Consider the following 19,371-nt stretch of genomic DNA (forward strand, 5'->3'; position numbering starts at 1 on the left):
TTTTTGGAAATTACAAAAAACTGTTGTTTATTTTGAAAAAAACAAAACGAAACAAAACAAAAATGCCCTGAGACTCTGAGATTGTAAAATAAAATAAGTGTAGTTAATTTTTAATGGTTAATGTTTTAATTAAACCCAATTTTGTTGGTTGGTTTTTTTTTACTTCTGGACTTTTAATTATGGCACTTTTATTAATTATACTGGCTTTATGGGCGGTTAATTATTGCCCAATTTATAGTGAAGAAAAGCTGGTTTTAAACTAGTTAAAAGAGAAATAAATGTCTAATTAAATTCTGCTTTAATTATTTTAATGATTTTAATAAAGGGAACGAATTAGAAACGGTTTTTTTTAAATTTTGGAAAATATTTTCAAACATTCCCGCGCCTAGGGACTCATAGTGACGTCATAAAACACTTGTCTATGACTGGTTAATTTTTTAAAAAATAAGGCGTGGGCTGAATCTGAATGAGCCAATCATTCTCCAGGAAAATGGCGACTACTAAACTTCAAAATATTGATTGACTTATTTTAATTTTAATTTTAATTAATCGGATAATTAAATAGAAATTAATATGCTTTAACAGTAAAAGTATGCCTTTAAAAATTAATAAAAAAAATGCTTTCATGAGCAAGTTTGACTTAAAACATGCGCATTAAATTTAAATTTAAATTAAATAAAAAAACGCAATTAACTTAAGTTGAGATGAACTTAAACTTAATGCCCGAATTTTTATAGTTTATTTCAACTGTCACAAAAATTTGTGAAAGGACTAGAAGTAATTAACTTTCTAGAATCTTTTAATTAAGTGCGGAATTTATAATAATACTTATAACATTTGCCACAGCTAATTAATTATTATTATTATTATTATTATTATTACAAAATTTAATTAGGGCACGGAATTTTAGTAGGTACGTTAATTAGCGGTCTTATTCCTGATCAGCGCCATCTACCCATAGCGGTGACTTTGAGAACTACTGTAAGCGGCAAGCCAATCAGATGTCGCTAAAATCTGGTGACGTCATTTTTGGTAAGACCCCCCACCGAGAGTGCCAGTCAGTGACGTCACCAGATTTTAGCGACATCTGATTGGCTTGCCGCTTACAGTAGTTCTCAAAGTCGCCGCTATGGGTAGGTGGCGCTGATCAGGAATAAGACTGCTAATTACCTTAGTTTATATTTACCTTTTTATTACCAAAACAGTCAATTTGGACTTTTATATTTTGGGTTGGGAGAGTTATCGAGACTCGGGAGTCGGGGGAAGATAAACAAAGAAGTTTTGCTGTAATTCTTATAATATATATATTTTCTTCTTATAATTGGGTATAAGTTCGTAAAAGTTTTTCCCTTTTTTTAGGTTTTTTTGTATTAATTGTAATAATTTGACACTAGACAACGTGTAGGTTACTAATTCGCTGAGATACCGTTTCTACATCAAAAACCCTGTCTGATATCCTATCACAGCCGTCGCTGGCAAAATCTAAATGGCTCAGCGATCGTGAGCGAATGATTGAGCATTCTGACGAAGATTCCCTCGTTAAACCTCCTCCAATTCCTTGGTTGGAACCGCTACTAAAAGGGTGGCTCTTAACGGGGCTGCCTGGGTTGGATTTGTTCCCGCTATCCTGCCTAGAAACATTACATGTTGGTGGGGCTGATTCCGTCCTCTTCCTTTCCAGAGACGGAGAATCTGCACGCAATTTCAATTTTTTTCCCAAGTTAAACCAAGTAATGAATTCAAATAACTAGCTATTCACATAGTACTATTGTATTCTACACTACAGCCAATCAAAAGGCTGCCCCTAAAAAAATCTAATAATTCTTCAGCCAATCTAAAGGCTTTCTCTAAAAATCGCTAAAATTCCCCAGCCAATCAAAAGGCTTTCTCTAAAAATCGCTAAAATTCCCCAGCCAATCAAAAGGCTGCCTCTAAATATCTCATAAATTCTGCAGCCAATCAAAAGGCTGCCTCTAAATATCGCTAAAATTCTGCAGCCAATCAAAAGGCTGCCTCTAAAAACCTCAGAAATTCCCCAGCCAATCAAAAGGCTGCCTCTAAAAATCTCAGAAATTCAATAGCCAATCAAAAGGCTGCCTCTAAAAATCTCAGAAATTCAATAGCCAATCAAAAGGCTGCCTCTAAATATCTCATAAATTCTGCAGCCAATCAAAAGGCTGCCTCTAAATATCGCTAAAATTCTGCAGCCAATCAAAAGGCTGCCTCTAAAAACTTCAGAAATTCCCCAGCCAATCAAAAGGCTGCCTCTAAAAATCTCAGAAATTCAATAGCCAATCAAAAGGCTGCCTCTAAAAATCTCAGAAATTCAATAGCCAATCAAAAGGCTGCCTCTAAATATCTCATAAATTCTGCAGCCAAACAAAAGGCTGCCTCTAAAAATCTCAGAAATTCAATAGCCAATCAAAAGGCTGCCTCTAAATATTTCATAAATTCTGCAGCCAATCAAAAGGCTACCTCTAAATATCTCATAAATTCTGTAGCCAATCAAAAGGCTGCCTCTAAATATCTCATAAATTCTGTAGCCAATCAAAAGGCTGCTTCTAAATATCTCATAAATTCTGCAGCCAATCAAAAGGCTACCTCTAAAAAGCTCAGAAAGTCTGCAGCCAATCAAAATGCTGCCTCTAAAAATTTCAGAACTTCTATAGCCAATCAAAAGCCTCCCTCTAAAACTCTCAAAAATTCTGCAACCAATCAAATTATTAACTAATTACCTATAAGCACTTTGTTCACTTAGATCTTAATTATTGTTTACTGTCTCATTTTATAATCGTTACCAAACTCATGTTTAAAACCTTTAATTAATCTTAAAATCTGTTTGCTATCCTCCTGTTTAAAATCTTTATTTAATTATACATATGCACTGTTCATTTAATTTCTAATATTTGTCTACTATTCTCAATTTCTCATGTCAAAATTCAAATCATTCCGTCCGTACCACAAAAGCCTAAGGCTTGCATGTACGTTGCTAGTCCAAATAAATAAATAAATCAAAAGCCTCCCTCTAAAGCTCTTAGAAATTCCCCAGCCAATCAAAAGCCTCCCTCTAAAACTCTTAGAAATTCCCCAGCCAATCAAAAGCCTCCCTCTAAAACTCTTAGAAATTCTGCAGCCAATCAAAAGGCTGCCTTTACAAATCCCTAAAATGCTATAACAAAGTAAGATTCTGCATCTAAAAATTTCATAAGCTTTGCAGACTATTAGGGGGGGTGTATCTGACCTCAATAATTTTAGTTAAAAATGAACTACAAACCTCTGGAAAAAGCTGAAGATGGTAATGGTCCCTGAAGACTTAAAAATCTATAAGTTTCCTCCAGTTTTGGTCGCCAGGGATAGGCATATGGCTGCCAAGAATGCCTGCAAGTTCGGTTACGTTTTACCTTGCTAACCCGAGCTGTAGAGGAAGAAGGCACCTGAGAGCCTGGTGATATTCGCCCCAAGTTTAACATATTTGTCGTTACGTTTCCTCCACTTAAACTACCAACTGAACCCGCTTCAAAGAGTTAAAACACCCGTATTACTACTACACCTATCTTAGGTGCTACAGCCTTAAAATTACCACTAGCGGAGTTTTGACCACCACCCTCAAGCTGGCGGTTCAGAAGGTCAAGGTTCAAAGGTTGTGTCATGTAGGAGACATGGGTGACAAACCTCGGATTACAATGAATGAGAAGCGGGCCAGAATGGCTTTGATTCTTTTGATGGTTCACCTTTGACTCCTTCTCCACCAACAAATTAGGTAATGGAGCTAAAGCAATCTTCAAACCCCAATTAATTAATTCATTTTAACGCGATTCAAACGTTAAATATTTAAGCCTAATTCCATCCACATTAATATTTAAAAACCATCTTACCTTTAGAAGGTTCTAATAAGATAAATGCAATTAATCAGTTAATTCCGTTGTTATATGATAAATCTTAAAATACTTGTTAAGCCTATTTCGATTCTGTTGAAATAAATAACCACGCGTACTATTATTAAGCCTGAACCGTAACTACTGTTTTAGGCTTAGTAGCGTAAAATCGTAAACAATTAAACTATGTAATTAATTTGATAGCTAAAATGACTTTTCGTACTGGCTCACGTACTTCTTATAAAGGTGTTGCGGTCTTACAGACTTCTTCCCGAAAAATGCCTTCTACGATACCTCTGATTGGGAACAAAAGGGGGTAGAACACGTAGGGGTCGGCACTAACATAAACAAACCCCGTAGACGTACGCGCCGATGCGGTGTAAACTGTCATAAACCAAGGGTCCGGGAGGGACCGTTTGACATTTGAATGGCTTCGCTGTCGACGCTGTTTCGTCTTTAAACACATATATTAAATATTATTTTACATGATTTATGTTTCAAATTCACTTATAAAATCTATTGCAATAGGTTTTATGAGTCAAATTTATTTATTTCTTATTTTTTTTATAGAATACATGATGGTATTCAATTCATTGTATTATCCGACTGTTTTCCTTGCATTAAAATTCAATAAATTTTCAAAAAGTGTAAAATAATCCGACTGAGAAAAGAGTTGCGTACCTCAATTAATATTAAAACCTCATTATTGATTTTTCTACACTAATTTTTGTTTTTGTAAAATATGAACTAAAATTGAGTTGACATAATTAAGAGTACTTGGTAGAAATTAAGACACGGGTTCTTCTGAACTTCCCCAAAATATGTATGTTTTAATTAAGCTTATTATTTTCTTTAATTTTAAGATGTTTAGTGTAATGTTTAATTACCCTGGTAAACGGTAATTCACCAGGGTAATTGTAATTTACGATTTTCCCTGGTTATTTACGAAAAACCCTTGATTTTACGCTTTATCGCTAACTTTACTATCCTTTTTAATGTATTTTAAACTCCGCGTGTCTCGTTAGTTTCATTTTATATCATAATACCTAGGCCCTAAGGGAAGATTTTTACAAGTGGTTTGATTCGGTTTCATAATTATTGTAGTTGAAAACGCTAATAAAAAGTTATATAAAATTATGGTAATTTACGCGGTTAAATTTTCGAATTCTAGTAAGGCGGGGCTATTTATTGGTTCTTTTGAGGAGTGCGTGAACAAGTGGGCTATAGTTTACCCTGCTATACAATGACGTGTTATCTCTTATTGGTCACGTTTTCTGCGTCATTTCCTGTTTGAGTGTGACCTGTCATTTAATTCATTTTCGTCATCCGGCTTTGCTTGCGGTTAGTCGGAGTCTTGGGCGATCTACATTAAGTTTAACGTAAGTAATTTAAACTAATTATAGGAATGGTTAAGGTTTCTATTTCTCGCGTAATGTAAGATAATATTATAGAAATTTCGAAATTAGTTAATGGCCAAGGGTTAGCTAAACTACGGGGCTGTTCCAGCCTTCCAGGATCAGGGGGGTCAGCGCCCCACCGCTCTGTGATCTTGGAGTGATCAGTGATCATATTTTAATTAATTTTAATTAGAATCATGAGCGTTTATCAGACAACAGGGAGCGACGATAGTGGTTTTCCACAAATCGATTTAAGTGGGAAATTGATAATAAAAGCCCAATTAGGGGATGATATCAGAAGGATACCCATTCATAATGAAGATATCACCTACGACGAACTCGTTCTTATGATGCAACGGGTATTTCGCGGGTATCTCAGTAGCAATGACGAAGTCACCATCAAATATAAAGACGAAGGTATCCAATTTATAACCCTATGACCCCTTTATAATCTAGCAAAGGCCTAACACACATAAAAACAATAAAACGTCTTCCAGATGGTGATCTGATTACCATCTTTGACAGCTCTGATCTGTCATTTGCTATACAATGCAGTAGAATATTAAAACTTACAATATTTGGTAAGCTTTATTCATATTTTACAATGTTTAAAGAAAGAAAGCGGCAACTGCAAAGGCTTAAGTTTAATCTAAGCCTTGGTCAGCGGCAACTGCAAAGGCTTAAGTTTAACCTAAGCCTTGGTCTGAACCCATGGTCTGAACCTTAATTTTGATATAGTTAATAGTCAACCGTGCAAACTACAGAATGATGACGTTAAGAAACTACGTAAGGATCTTCAGTTCATTCGAGATAGGGTCAACAGTCTTCTAGATCAATTGGAACCAACAACTTTGGGTGGTCCTGCATCCCCCGAGAAAGAAACTCGTCATGCCAATTCTGAAAATAACAGTCAAAACAATGCCGTAACAAGAAAGGAATTTGATCCATTGCAACAACAGCAACAACATCAGCAATATCAAAACAAGGATCAAGTTACGTCTCCCTCCAGTAAAAAAGAAGGTAATGTAACTTTTCATGGTTGGTAACCATCCATGACTATTGACGGGATCCCAAAGACTAAAGAAATAGAAACCAACCAACAAACATTTCTTTCAAGATGAAGTCAGACCAGACACTCCTGATAGTATATCCAGTTTGGGATCAGCAAGTAGCCATCAACGCGCGTTGCAACAACAGCAACAATTGCAGTTACAACAACAGCAACAATTGCAGTTACAACAACAGCAGCAGCAACAACAACAGCAACCTCAACAGATCCCAGGACAAGGATACCCCCAACAACAACAACAACATGGTCAACCAGGTTTCAATGTTGCCGCCAACCCTAACGCTCAGGGTCAACAGGGATATGGCAGCTATCAACAACAACAACAACAACAGGACCAGAGTAAGACCACTACATTCACTTGCAGACTTGGGGGGTACCAAACTCAATTTTCTTCTTGGGTTTCACTTTCACCTTTAACCTTAGGTCATTCTCAAAGAGTTTACACTCCAGTACAACCCGACCAATCTCAACAACAACAACAAGATCCAAGGATGAAGCAAGAGCCCCAAGCTCCTAAAGCAGTTTATCCATCATCGGTTCAAGGTCCTCCTGGAACGTACGCAACTCAAAATTACCCTGGACAATATTATGCCCAACAACCTCAACAACCGGGTGCTTATGGTTCGGTCCCCCCTGTTCCAGGACAACCTCCGATGAGGTATCCACGACCCTATTAGGACCAGTCCACGGTTGAATTACTCGATGGTATCTTTCATTTTGGTTTGATTAGGTATGGCCAAGGCCCGTCTCCTCAACAACACCCGCCCGTGGCGTCATTTCCACCAACTGCGGTGAGTAATCAACCTCCCCCACCTGGTGTTGCTGCTGGTGTTTATCAACCTCAGCAGTATCAACAACAACAACCCTACGCGTCAACTACTCCTACTTCCGCCTCCCCTAGTCCGACGCCCGGAGGTTCTAACCCTTATTCTAGGGGTACTTCTGGATTACCCCACGCGGCTGGTCAATACCCTAGACCCGCCCAAAGTTACCAGCAAGGTTACCAATGACTAAGTGAAAGTTTAACCTGCGATATATTGTAGTTTTTCTTAGTGCGTTCTGCTCAATTATTGCAAAATATGAAGTAATTCAACCCCTTAAATATGTAATTTCCGCTGTTCTAAAGAAAATTTCAACTGTCCTAAGTAATATTCCTCTGGTTATGTAATTTATTCCTTTGTTTGTTTGGTGTAATGTTACAATGTCGAATCTACATTTAATTTTCTCTTTACTGTATTTCTTTTCCAAGATTTAAGCTAATAAAGTATTTTAAATTTACTTCGTTGCAAATTAATTTTATTTTAATAAAAATCGATCAATAAATAAGACGCGTCCTATAAGAAATGTTTTCTTATTTCCGGCCCTGGCTATTAGAGCTAGTAATGTGCGTGATCGAGTGGGCTGTGATATTATTTACTGCTTACGCGTCAAGCGATACTTAAGCATATTCGTACACCGCAAACTGAAATAATTAGGCTTAACAACTTTGTGAGTCCTGAAGGAAAACAAGGTTATGCCCGGAGCAAGCTTAAATAAATTTTAAAATCATTTTTGACCTGGAGCCTGGAGGTTCAATTACCTTCACCTCCTATAGAAATCTGTTATAAAGTCTCCATGGTATATGCGCGCGCACCTAATTATTTTTTTTCCCAGATTTGCCGCCCATCACGCCGGTACCGCCAAAAAAAAAACGTCAAATAGGTTTCGGTGAGAAGAGAGATAAGTTTCTTTTAATATCGCGGCGTTTATGTAACGAGGAACACTTTTACTGTTTTTTACACTTTCTTCGCGAACAGTAAGCGTCTAAATTAAAGTCTTCCATCCATTCTTTTGTAAAATAAAACCGGTTTAGGTGGAAACCCAAATCGACGCATTATAGAAATTACTAACATAAGTAATTTAGAAATTAGTTCTGATTGTTATCTACGACTATTTGGTAAATATGAATGTTTTGTTTGTTTTATATTAAACTATATACGCCTTGGCATGCATGTGTGACAGCCTGACAGGTGGTTTGAAAATTAGGCCTAACTGGCCAACTATTCAAAGTAGAGGTAGGCCTAGTAGACCACGAGACGCAATACCGGCTGTAAGAAGTTTAATTTTTGGCCTATTTTTTAAGAAGTAGGCTTAGCGGTTGTTATATTTTGTCTTTTAACTTCAATTCAGTTTTAACAATATATATGGTTTATCGCATCATTAACTGACGTATCCCATTTTAAAAAATAAATCAATTTCTTTTAGTAAGTTGGCTTTTTGCCAGAGTATCTTGATATTGATTATTTTAAAGCCCGAGTGCATTTAGGTGAAGAGGCGCCGCGAGGGCTTGTTAATTAGTAGTAGGCTTAAGTAGGCCATTGTTTTCAACCTCCCGCCCCCTTTTTTACCGGGAACTGGTTAAAATTCCGCCGGAAGCTCAGTAACATTATAAGAATGATAGAATATAATGTGAGAAAAATACATTAGGCTTAACATAGTTTAAAGGGCAAGTTATTTGGTATCTACTTTAAATTGCAGTTACCTTCCCTTTAATGACAGCCCCTTGGACAAATTTATATAAGGCCCCTTAAGTTTAATCACCTCTGATTTAATTCATTTTTTTCTCAACTAGGACTAAGTTTTATTTGATCTAAATTATAATTAAAGCAAATAGGGGTGTAGACCGTGAGATTTTCGAGAGTTAGATAAAATATCACATAGAGTCAGTATTGTATTATCGCCTTGGCCGCTCCCGAACTTCCCGGGATTTTTGAATGGCCCCTTTTAGGTTGTCATAGAAAAAGGCCGGCATGCTGGTTGTTAAATAGAATGTGGGTTTATAATATTCTCTTGTCTAAATTCAGTATCTAATTAACTTTTTGTTTTATTCATAATCTTTTGAGAGTGTGGGAAGAAACGGACAGCGTGAATTAATATTAATTATCTTATGAATTATTCATGATAATGAATCATAGCTACGTTACTATTAAAGACGTTTTTATACATAATGTTATTATTTAATTATTCATGGGGGAATTTAAAAGAATTCATGCTTATATCTAATCTTTTCTTAGAAATATTTCGCACTATACTAGGAACTCCACCTACAACAACCGTTATATTTTTTTACGTTTAAAAATACATTAGCGTAGCTTTGAAATTATTATAATATTAAGCAAGGTTGTTTTTTCTATAATTTAAATATCTTAAAGTTTGTGTCATAATGACGTCATGTGTAGTGAATGTATGACGTGTTATTGGGAAGGTGACCTGAAACCTCTTGTGAAATGTTACTTTAGGTGATATTCCCTTCAATTTCGGGGGTGATATTCCCTTCAATTTCGGGGGTGATATTCCCTTCAATTTCGGGGGTGATATTCCCTTCAATTTCGGGGGTGATATTCCCTTCAATTTCGGGGGTGATATTCCCTTCAATTTCGGGGGTGATATTCCCTTCAATTTCGGGGGTGATATTCCCTTCAATTTCGGGGGTGATATTCCCTTCAATTTCGGGGGTGATATTCCCTTGAATTTCGGGGTGGTATTCCCTTGAATTTCGGGGTGATATTCCCTTGAATTTCGGGGTGATATTCCCTTCAATTGAGGTGATTAATGACTTTGGGTTGAGGTTTTCTTTTAATTAGAATTGAGGCCTATTTTTAATGTTAATTAGGAATATTAATTATGTCTGTTTGTTTTCCTCTTGATAGATAGCCAAAAATATTGAAAAAAAATGTCAAACCAAAAACCTTCCACGCCCATTGAGAAACTCCGCTACCAATGTTTGCAGCGAGGCGCGTCTGGAATCAAAGGATTCGCTAGGTAAGCACTCACTATTATTACTCACATCCTTCATAAGTAATATAATTACTCATAAGTATGCCACATCAACGGCTTTGTTTTTTTCATCAATAATTCCTTTGAAATAAGTAAATGCTCTATAGTCTTTATGCTTTTGTTCCACCATTGAAAATTAGGCCTATATAATCTAGTTTGAGTGTCTAGCTTTGTTTAAACTGGTTCTCCATGTTAATCTTTGGGTATTATAACCACCCCATTGAAAGACTTCGCGAAGTGGGGTGTATTTATCATTATGTGACTGTTTTGACAATTATGTCGTATTTTGCTTTTGCGCGTCTGTTTGGTATAAACGGCTGCTAACAAAACAGAGTGACAGAGTTAGGTCAACCACTTGTTGAGTTCTATACCAGACAATGTGAATTATTTTTTATTTTTGTTTAATAAAGTGTTCAAGTTGTTGCGTTTGAGTCAATAAATCTTTACCAAAATTTGACCTAATATGCTTTAGATCATGCCAAACACGGTGGTTTTTGTTATTTTTTGATGACTTAGTTAGTTTTGGAAAAATTAATTTTTACAATTATCCTTATCGCCAATGTTATTTCTAGGGGATTTACAAAAATTTAATTTTCTCAAAAATGGCCGGGCAGATCTTTACCAAAATTTGACCAATTATACTTTAGATCATGCTAATTACGGTGGTTATTGTTATTATTTGATGACTTAATTGGTTTTGGAAAAATTAATTTTTCCAATTATCTATGTCGCCAATGTTATTTCTATGGGATTTACAAAAATTTTATTTTCTCGAAATTGGTGGGGCAGATCTTTACCAAAATTTGAACAAATATACTCTAAATCATGCTTAACACAGTGGTTATTGTTATTAGTTGTTGAAATAATTAGTTTGAGAAGTATTAATTTTTCTTATATTTTGTCTCGCCAATGTTATTTCTATGAGACCTACAAAACGAATTTTGAAAAACTATAAAATTAATTTTCTCAAAGTTGGCACGTCCAATCTTTACAAAAATTTGACCAAATATACTTTAAATTATGCTAAATACGGTTGTTATTTTAATTATTTAGCGAAGTAATTAGTTTTGCAGTTAAAAAATACTTTTATGTTCGTCAACGCCCCATGTCACATATCTTTTAAGTATACCTTGTCTAAAGTGTGTATTTGGTGGTGTTGTCTTGAAGGACATTCCGTATAATGGACGATAACTCTGATCGTAAACTAAACAAGGAAGAGTTCGAGAAAGGGTTGAGTGATTATGGCGTGACCTTGAGCCGGGCTGACGTTGACGCTCTCTTTAACGACCTCGACAGGGACGGTAGTGGTACCATCGACTTTGAAGAATTCTTAAGGTCCCTTAGGGTAAGGTGATACTTCCTTTTTTCGGTGCCCTATCAACCATTAACAAAATTATACAGGGTTTCGTAGGCCTATATCCACCCATTAAAGTATTAGCAATGTTATATAGAAATCGAATTATCTCAAAATTGACTTGGTCCATTTGTACGAAAATGTGCAATAATATGCTATAAATTGCGCTTTATACAGCGGTTATAGTTGCTAATTAGTAGCTTAATTTGTTTAGGAGTTATTAATAGTTTTAACGGTTAAAATCGGCAATATAATTTCTCCATAATATAGAAATTTAATTATCTCAAAATTGACTTGGTCAATTTTTACGAAAATGTGCAATAATATGCTTTAAATTGCGCTTAATACAGCTGTCTTAGTTGATAATTAGTGCATTAATTAGTTCACGAGTAATTAATAGTAAACATCGGCAATATAATTTCTATCTCTACTAGCCCCATTAAATATTATTAAATTCATTAATTTCTAATATATTTATTGAACATTCCAAGTCCTTATATGGTCGGTCATGTCTTTTCAATTCTTTTTACAGCCACCTATGTCCGCTGCGAGGATATCACTTATCGAGCAAGCCTTTAAACGCTTGGACAAATCGGGTGATGGTGAAGTGACAGTGCACGATTTAAAGGGCGTCTATAATGCCAGGCATCACCCCAAGTACTTGAACGGGGAATATACGGAAGAACAAGTATTTAAGGATTTCCTCAAGACATTTGATACTCCTAACCACCCAGATGGAAAGGTAAGAAATTAATCCTTAAAATTATACAATTATTTTTGAATTGAATCCTTTTGCATGGGTTTTGTTTTGAAGACTCGCTTGCTTTTTGTCTTAATTGATTTTTTAACAACTTAATTTTCTCGATCATTGTGTGAAATCATCCTGATAATTTTTGGGAAAAATTTGATTCACCAATAACTACTAATTAGAGATGGGCCGATACCAGTTTAAACTGATACCAGGGATAGATTTTATTTTAGAGGTAGGAATGGAGAACAGAGTAATATCTGGGCGCGCGTCAAAGTACCAGACCCCCTTCCCCGGGACGGGGGGGGGTATGAAAGAAGAGGCGGGAGGGTCATAGCAAGCGACAGAGGTAAAAAGGAATTACGTATTTTTCGCCGTCCCCGTCAGCGACGTCATCAGAATGTAGTTTAAGTGAGCCAACCAATAAGATAATTTAAACTTTTCGTTACGTGTTGGAGGGAGGGGCTCTATACTGGGTGGTATATGAGTCGGACTGAAGTAAATACTAACCGTTCCGTTCTCCATTCCTACTCTCAAAATTAAATCTATCCCTGCTGATACTGATATATCGGTTTAGCCAAATATTGGTACAATATGGCATATCGGTATGGGCATAAGGAGATAATCTCCTTATGGTATGGGCCCATCTCTACTTGTAATTCGAAATCTACCCTTTGTAAACCTTGAGATCTCTCGCATCTCTTCAGATTATCGATTTTTTCTGGCTTACTAAAACCTAGCTCTCATATCCCCAAAAGCCTTTGTTGTTTATGTCACGTTGTTGACTACAACCATAAGTAAAATAGTTCTTAGCTAAGTTTATATATGGTGCCTTACGTGCTTGTCTAGGGTATACCCCCCTCCCCTGAAACGTTATGCTTTGTGCAATGCTAAATATGGGCCAGGTGTGATCATGAAGTGGGTTCTGGTAGGTCTAGACATCTTCAAATGGTCAGGGATATTGCCAAAACTTCGTTCTGCTGTGTTTTTATCGCTAAAAGCGCCATATTTTACGCCCTTCCCCCCAATTAAACACGTAATATAAATATTACGTCACCCCTCACGTGACTACCTTTAAATCATTGAGTTTACTGATATTAAGTTAAGAAATTATGATAATTAATACCTCCCAGTATCCCTAAATCCATTGTAAACGATAATAAAATGGGAATACATCTTAGGAACTTAGGGGACTATTATTAACTTATGATATTTAGTCAATACGTATGGGAAAGGCGCCTTTGAGACGGCTAGCCTTTTATGGTATTATTATGGTATACCGTCGGCACCCAGACCCAAAAAAAGCGTAAAATTTGAAATTGAACTCTAGTCTTTCCTTACCCTTGACTCTGTTTGTAGCTTAATCGTATATCGATATTTATTATAATATATAATAATAATAAACTTTGATATCGTGACGAAACTGACGCACGATTGGCCAATAACGCTTTTACTTTACACGTTTATGGAATAAATTAGTCGGCGCAATTTCCATGTAAATTCTATACCGTGAATTCTATTTTTTTTTATATATATTTGTATTATAATTAAATAACCGTGGTAAGTTTCGAATTTTCGTCCAATCATTTTCGTTAGGGGAAATATATAGGTGCTTACAGTTACACGGAGTCATGAACTGTGGAAATAGGTCACTACTTATTTAATTGGAAAAATGTTAGACGTACGAGGCCTATTATAAGTAAGGTTATAAGTAAAAGTTAACACTATAAAGGGTTTTTTTTATATTTGGTAGTTTTTGCAACGTTTTAATGACTAATTATTATCAAAGATAAGTTAGAAGTAACTAAAATGATAATGAGTATTAAGCTAAACACTTTGTATAATCAAGGAGTGATAACTAGTTTATTAGGGAGAAGGTATAAGATGCCTAAGTATTCACGCGAGCCATCGTCCCAGTCCCCCTTTCAAAATACAAGGGGGGGGACGTAAAAGGGGGCCGGGATATTTCGCGCCTCTCCTCAGTCGGAAAATACAAGTAATTTTCGTTATCATTCGCGTCGCGCTGACGGAAGTTTTCAAGAACCAATGAGATGCATGCTGGTTGTAATTTAGAGGCGGGGATTAACTGAGTCCGGACCTACGTTTGTTTGGACTGGAGATAAAGCTGGAAATGTGGCGCGAATTTATACCTTCACCCTAATAAACTAGATATCACTTCTTGGTATAAAGCAACCAAGACCTTTTTGCTTCAAGAATTTTGTTAACTTCAAGAGTGTCTAACCAACTCCTCGACTCTAGATTATAGATTTATTGGTTTATCGATTTTTTCCAAAAACCCAGATATCCAGAATAGGCCAGAGTTGAGTTGTCAATATTTGAAACGTCTCTTTTTTGTTCTAAATGGGTATCGGCTGGCTATCTTTAGGTTTTACAAGCCACTAAGAACTATTATCAATCTCGTTGACAGTATATTATCAAGTGATCATATGGCTAGGGGTTACATTGTTTGAATTGATCCGATCAAAGGGCGTTCAGTACGGTGCAAATAAAAGGGTGTATTTAGAGACATTTTGAGCCATAGATTATTTTATATAATTTCTCAATAATGTTTGCTTGCGTTTTTGGAGGGTCAAGAACTTAATACTTAGGTTAAGTTAATTTAAAACTAAATTACTATCAATTGAAGTTGGAATAAATGTCTGTGACACCATTATAGTGCTCTACGAGGGGCTAATCACTTTTAAAGTCCCTGTAATAAGGTTTGCGTTTTGGAGGGTCAAGAACTTAATACTATTGGGTTAAGTTAATTGAAATATAAATTACGATCAACTGAAGTTGGAATAACTGTCTGTAACACCATTATAGTGCTCTACGAGGGGCTAATCACTGTGCACCGATTACGGATTACGTGTAATAATTTTAAAAATGTCAAGGGCAGGGATTTTAAAGAATACTCGTAATCAATTTATAAATAAAGTCAAAGGTACAGCAATGTACACGGATTACACTTAGTGAACGGCCCCTCGGTGCTCTATTATATCCCACGACCTTTGAAAATCTTTTTGATCGCTTAGCAAAGCCGCCTTGCATCTCATCGTAACCCCAAGCATGGCATGCCATGGTCACACTTTCAATTATGCACAACCAATTAATAAACCTTAATTAATAACACAAAGTAATTAAAAATTAAATTTAAATAGATTACTAAGGAAGAATTCATCAATTATTACGCTGGTGTCAGTGCTTCTATTGACACCGACGCTTACTTTGATCTCATGATGAGAAATGCGTGGAAAATATGAACTCTACCCAGAGACAATTTCAATGTTTTCCATTTTTTAAAACTACCTTTATTACAGAAATAATTAAATCGGCTTTTTTTCCATCCAGATAATTACTACTAATTATAATAATAATGTTAAAAATTAAGGTCATTGTTAAATGCTATATAGCCTTGTCGTAAATCGTGGTGGTACGGTAAAATCGTCCAAAATTAATTAACTATCATTAAATTTAACTATAATATTAATAATAATGTTAAACAATCGTGCTAAGAAAAGAAATACGCCTAAAAGATTTTCAGGAATTTTTTAGAATTAGGTTTACAAAGTTTACAAATTTCCCTCCGAAATTAAAATTAATAATGATTAAAGGATAAGCTACTGGCAACACTGCCTTTAATTGTAAACTAAAATGTTACAGGTACATTTTACTTTTTAAATTTAGTAACTAATCTTAACTATACTTCCAAATTTCAAATCGGGTATAACTAACTAACTTGCCTAGAAAAGTATTTTTATAATTGTTGTCTGTCTAGTCAGTTTTTACAGCAGGGTTCATACAACTTTAGGGAAACTGATTTTGGACCTGATTTGTCCACTAATAACAACCGGAAGTGGATGCTTTTTTATTTTTGTGAATCGCGTACCCAGGGGGCCAGGACTCACAAAGTTCTCAAATTTTTCCGTGAAATTGATTTTTTTTCGTGAAAATTGATTTTTTTTTCCGTGAAATTTGATTTTTTTTCCCCGTGAAATTTGATATTTTTTCCCCGTGAAATTTGATATTTTTTTCCCCGTGAAATTTGATATTTTTTCCCCGTGAAATTTGATATTTTTTTCCCCGTGAAATTTGATATTTTTTCCCCGTGAAATTTGATATTTTTTTCCCCGTGAAATTTGATATTTTTCCCCGTGAAATTTGACATTTTCCAAAGTTGTATGAACCCTGAATTAATATAAAGCATATTGGCTTAATTACCCACACAAAATAATTAAAATAGTCCAATTCAAATCAAAAAATTCAATTATTTGCAATTTTGGGTCTAAAAACTCAAGACCCATATTTTTACGTTGATTATCTAAATAATGATTTTTAATAATTGTTACATTCCCACAATTTAATTCTTTTTTTTATAAAGATTATGGCTTTTTATAAGAAATCCTATATATAAAAACAACAAAGTATTTTTTCTATATTTCGGGTTAGATAAAGGTTGTTTTTGAGGGGCTTTTAAAAAATGTTTATTCTAGTACTTAATTATTAAAATTTAGATTAGTTTTTAGCTTAGGAAAGAATGGTGATAACGAAAGGGTGCTTTGAAGAAAAAAACGAACATTAATTGAATTAAACTTACACAAAAAAATATGAAATTAATTGTATTTTTTATTCATTTTTAATTGAGCTACAATTGCTAATCGCAATCCTATGCATCAACGTAGAACTAATTAATCCTGCCAATTTACTTGTTGTAATTGCAGAATTTTAATTAATAAAAGCAAAATGCCACTGTAAACTGGGTATAATTGATATGCCTGGATTGTGTTGACGTGATTGACTATTTTAATTAAAATATTACGATTTTTTTCAGGAAAATATTCCGAAAATTCTGATTAAAATCGTTAAGTGAAGCCTTTCTTTCTCGTATTAAAAGTGAAGTTTTACAGGTAAAGTATGGAGCGGCGCTCTGCTACCAAGTGGTTATTTGAACAAAAGAAAGGTACAATCAATTGCGAACATATTAAAGCTTTTAAGGGAATGTGCGAAAACATGAAAAGAAATGAATGTTATAGAAATTAATGTATTCGTTACACGATTTCTTAAAAGGTCACATCTGAACGCAAAATACAGAAAAATCGAATGTAAACTGCAAAGTAAACCTAAGTAAAGTTCCTTTTCAGAATTTTTAGTTCGCAGCCATCGCACATAGCAATTGAAAGCAGGTCCACACGAGAATAATAATTTAATCTAAAGAAGACTTAAAGACATAATGAACGCCGAAATAGCAAAAGACTACACAGCAGTCTTTCGTGAAGTGAGTTTCAAGCATCTTTCCACTCTCCAAAGAACGTTAATTTTTGCGTATGCCAATCCCATGATTTTTGAAATCTTTGATATCAGTTTTCACCATATATTATTGTGAATGGCCAAGGAGAGCTTACTGGCTATATGATACAATTCCTCCGTGTTCTAAAACGTCTTGATGATATCAAGTAATAAAATTTGTAGTCAGTTTTCACGATCTTTTTTCAATAAAATAACCACATTAATCAAAATAATTTGTCAGCGTTACTATCATTCCGAGTACGGAACAACTTTTTGGGGAGAAATTTGGGAATTCGTGGAATGGGGTTCTCGGTATGCTCCAGAGAAATGTCAGTCCTTTTTTTAATACAAGACCAGCAGCTTGAGCTTCTGTCTATAATAATGCGATGAACGCTTTTATATCACAGGAAGGAGATTTTACTTTAAACCCATTGATCCTGTCGGAGGATCGTTACAATGTCTTCCCTACATCGCACCCGTTTTTGATTATCAGCACGCAAATAATATTCGGAACAAATCAATCAAACGGAAATGATATTTACTCTGTTGTTGACAAATGGGTAAATTAACTTTACTAAGAAGTTGTAAAAGTTTAAAATTTTAGTCTTGAAATTTGTGTCCATACTAAAAAGCATCGAAAACCATACTTGATCTTTGCTTAATGTAGATAGTTGTGGTTCTCTGCAGTCTGGCTCTGCTGGTTTACATGGCGGGGAAACTAAGCTCTAAATACGGAAAAGTGAAATCGGAACTTCCTCCCGTGTTTTTGTTGCAATGCCTTCTCGGAACAAGTAAAACCTTTAATCAGAAACTCCGTTTTACAGTTTTAACCATGTTTACTCTTAAGGTCCCCAAAGTTTGAAGTGCGAGGGAGTCACTCGGTTTCTTTCTGTCGTGTGGAGTCTGGCTTCTTTCGTAGTATTGGTATTTGTATCTTCGGAAATGACATCGCAGTTTGCAAACAAATCGGAAGCCCTTCCCTTCGACAACATAGACGATATATTTCACTTTCCGGATGCAGATCCTCTTATGATGAAAAGCAACGCAGTCTACAGTTTTATTCAGGTACTTTTAGAAAGCAACAGGATTTACGGTTAGAGGATATAACCTTTCACTGGAGTAGCCTAGGCACATGGACGCACCATTAAATAAACGAAAAAACCAAAAATATCACCTTCCTAATTCCACAATCGTCTTCGTTTTTGTGTTCATGGCAAAATATATATGCATATTATCGATTGCGAAAGAAAATTTAGCAACGCGGTTAGCCTTAAAGTGTGTACAATAATTACGATTAGGCTTAAAAATTAACTTGTTCTTCATTGCTCTACACATCAACCCAAACTCCATGTTTTCGTGTGGTACGTAAAAAACATTAACCACTTGTCAACTAAACCCCCTTAGTCGGGTAAAATATTGCCAGGAACTAGGAATCTGCATATGTACTTGGAAAATAGGTTTCGTGAAGACATGTCTCCTTCATTGTCCTTCAAGACATTTGAGAAAGATAAAACAATATTGAATTGTTTTTTTTTAATGTTCGTTTTAGAAAAATGCATTGACTAGCCCCGCATTTGCTGAAGTAACAAAGCGAGCTGACGCGAACCCACATGCTTGCTACCAGAACTTAAGCAACATACTAAACAATGCCAATATTCATGAGAGAATTGAAAATCGAGAGAAATTCATTATATTTACTGGGACCTTTCTGTGGAATGTAATCAAAACCAGATACGCCAAGACAGGAATTTGTAAAATGAAATTAAGCAAACCTCTTATGAGAGTCTACTTGGCTTTGTATTTCAGCAGAAACATTTCGCAAACCC

General features: G+C 35.3%; 3 protein-coding genes across 3 annotated transcripts; 2 read left to right on the forward strand and 1 right to left on the reverse strand.

Annotated features, from left to right (window-relative positions):
- On the reverse strand, nucleotides 1-4,149 carry LOC149654618 (uncharacterized). Its single transcript, XM_089846181.1, has 5 exons — nucleotides 4,111-4,149; nucleotides 3,876-3,968; nucleotides 3,581-3,779; nucleotides 3,275-3,514; nucleotides 1-1,692 (listed from the first exon to the last, which is right to left on the reverse strand). Exons 3-5 carry the CDS (start codon nucleotides 3,648-3,650, stop codon nucleotides 1,391-1,393), a joined length of 612 nt encoding a protein of 203 aa, XP_089702307.1. The 5' UTR covers nucleotides 3,651-3,779; nucleotides 3,876-3,968; nucleotides 4,111-4,149; the 3' UTR covers nucleotides 1-1,390.
- A 965-nt stretch (nucleotides 4,150-5,114) lies between these two features.
- LOC149654619 (uncharacterized) lies at nucleotides 5,115-7,619 on the forward strand. Its single transcript, XM_089846182.1, has 7 exons — nucleotides 5,115-5,254; nucleotides 5,466-5,689; nucleotides 5,770-5,853; nucleotides 6,011-6,292; nucleotides 6,390-6,680; nucleotides 6,765-6,999; nucleotides 7,072-7,619. The coding sequence occupies exons 2-7, from the start codon at nucleotides 5,470-5,472 to the stop codon at nucleotides 7,349-7,351; spliced, it is 1,392 nt and encodes a 463-aa protein (XP_089702308.1). The 5' UTR covers nucleotides 5,115-5,254; nucleotides 5,466-5,469; the 3' UTR covers nucleotides 7,352-7,619.
- A 385-nt stretch (nucleotides 7,620-8,004) lies between these two features.
- LOC149654620 (calcyphosin-like protein) lies at nucleotides 8,005-17,015 on the forward strand. The gene is made up of 5 exons (XM_089846183.1): nucleotides 8,005-8,277; nucleotides 10,031-10,142; nucleotides 11,325-11,502; nucleotides 12,044-12,253; nucleotides 15,421-17,015. The coding sequence occupies exons 2-5, from the start codon at nucleotides 10,054-10,056 to the stop codon at nucleotides 15,520-15,522; spliced, it is 579 nt and encodes a 192-aa protein (XP_089702309.1). The 5' UTR covers nucleotides 8,005-8,277; nucleotides 10,031-10,053; the 3' UTR covers nucleotides 15,523-17,015.
- Nucleotides 17,016-19,371: the final 2,356 nt, after the last annotated feature.

This window comes from Phalangium opilio, unplaced genomic scaffold (genome assembly GCF_054372755.1).
Source record: "Phalangium opilio isolate 3A_F unplaced genomic scaffold, DU_Popi_V2 ptg000079l_1, whole genome shotgun sequence".
NCBI classification, from domain to species: Eukaryota; Metazoa; Arthropoda; class Arachnida; order Opiliones; family Phalangiidae; genus Phalangium; species Phalangium opilio.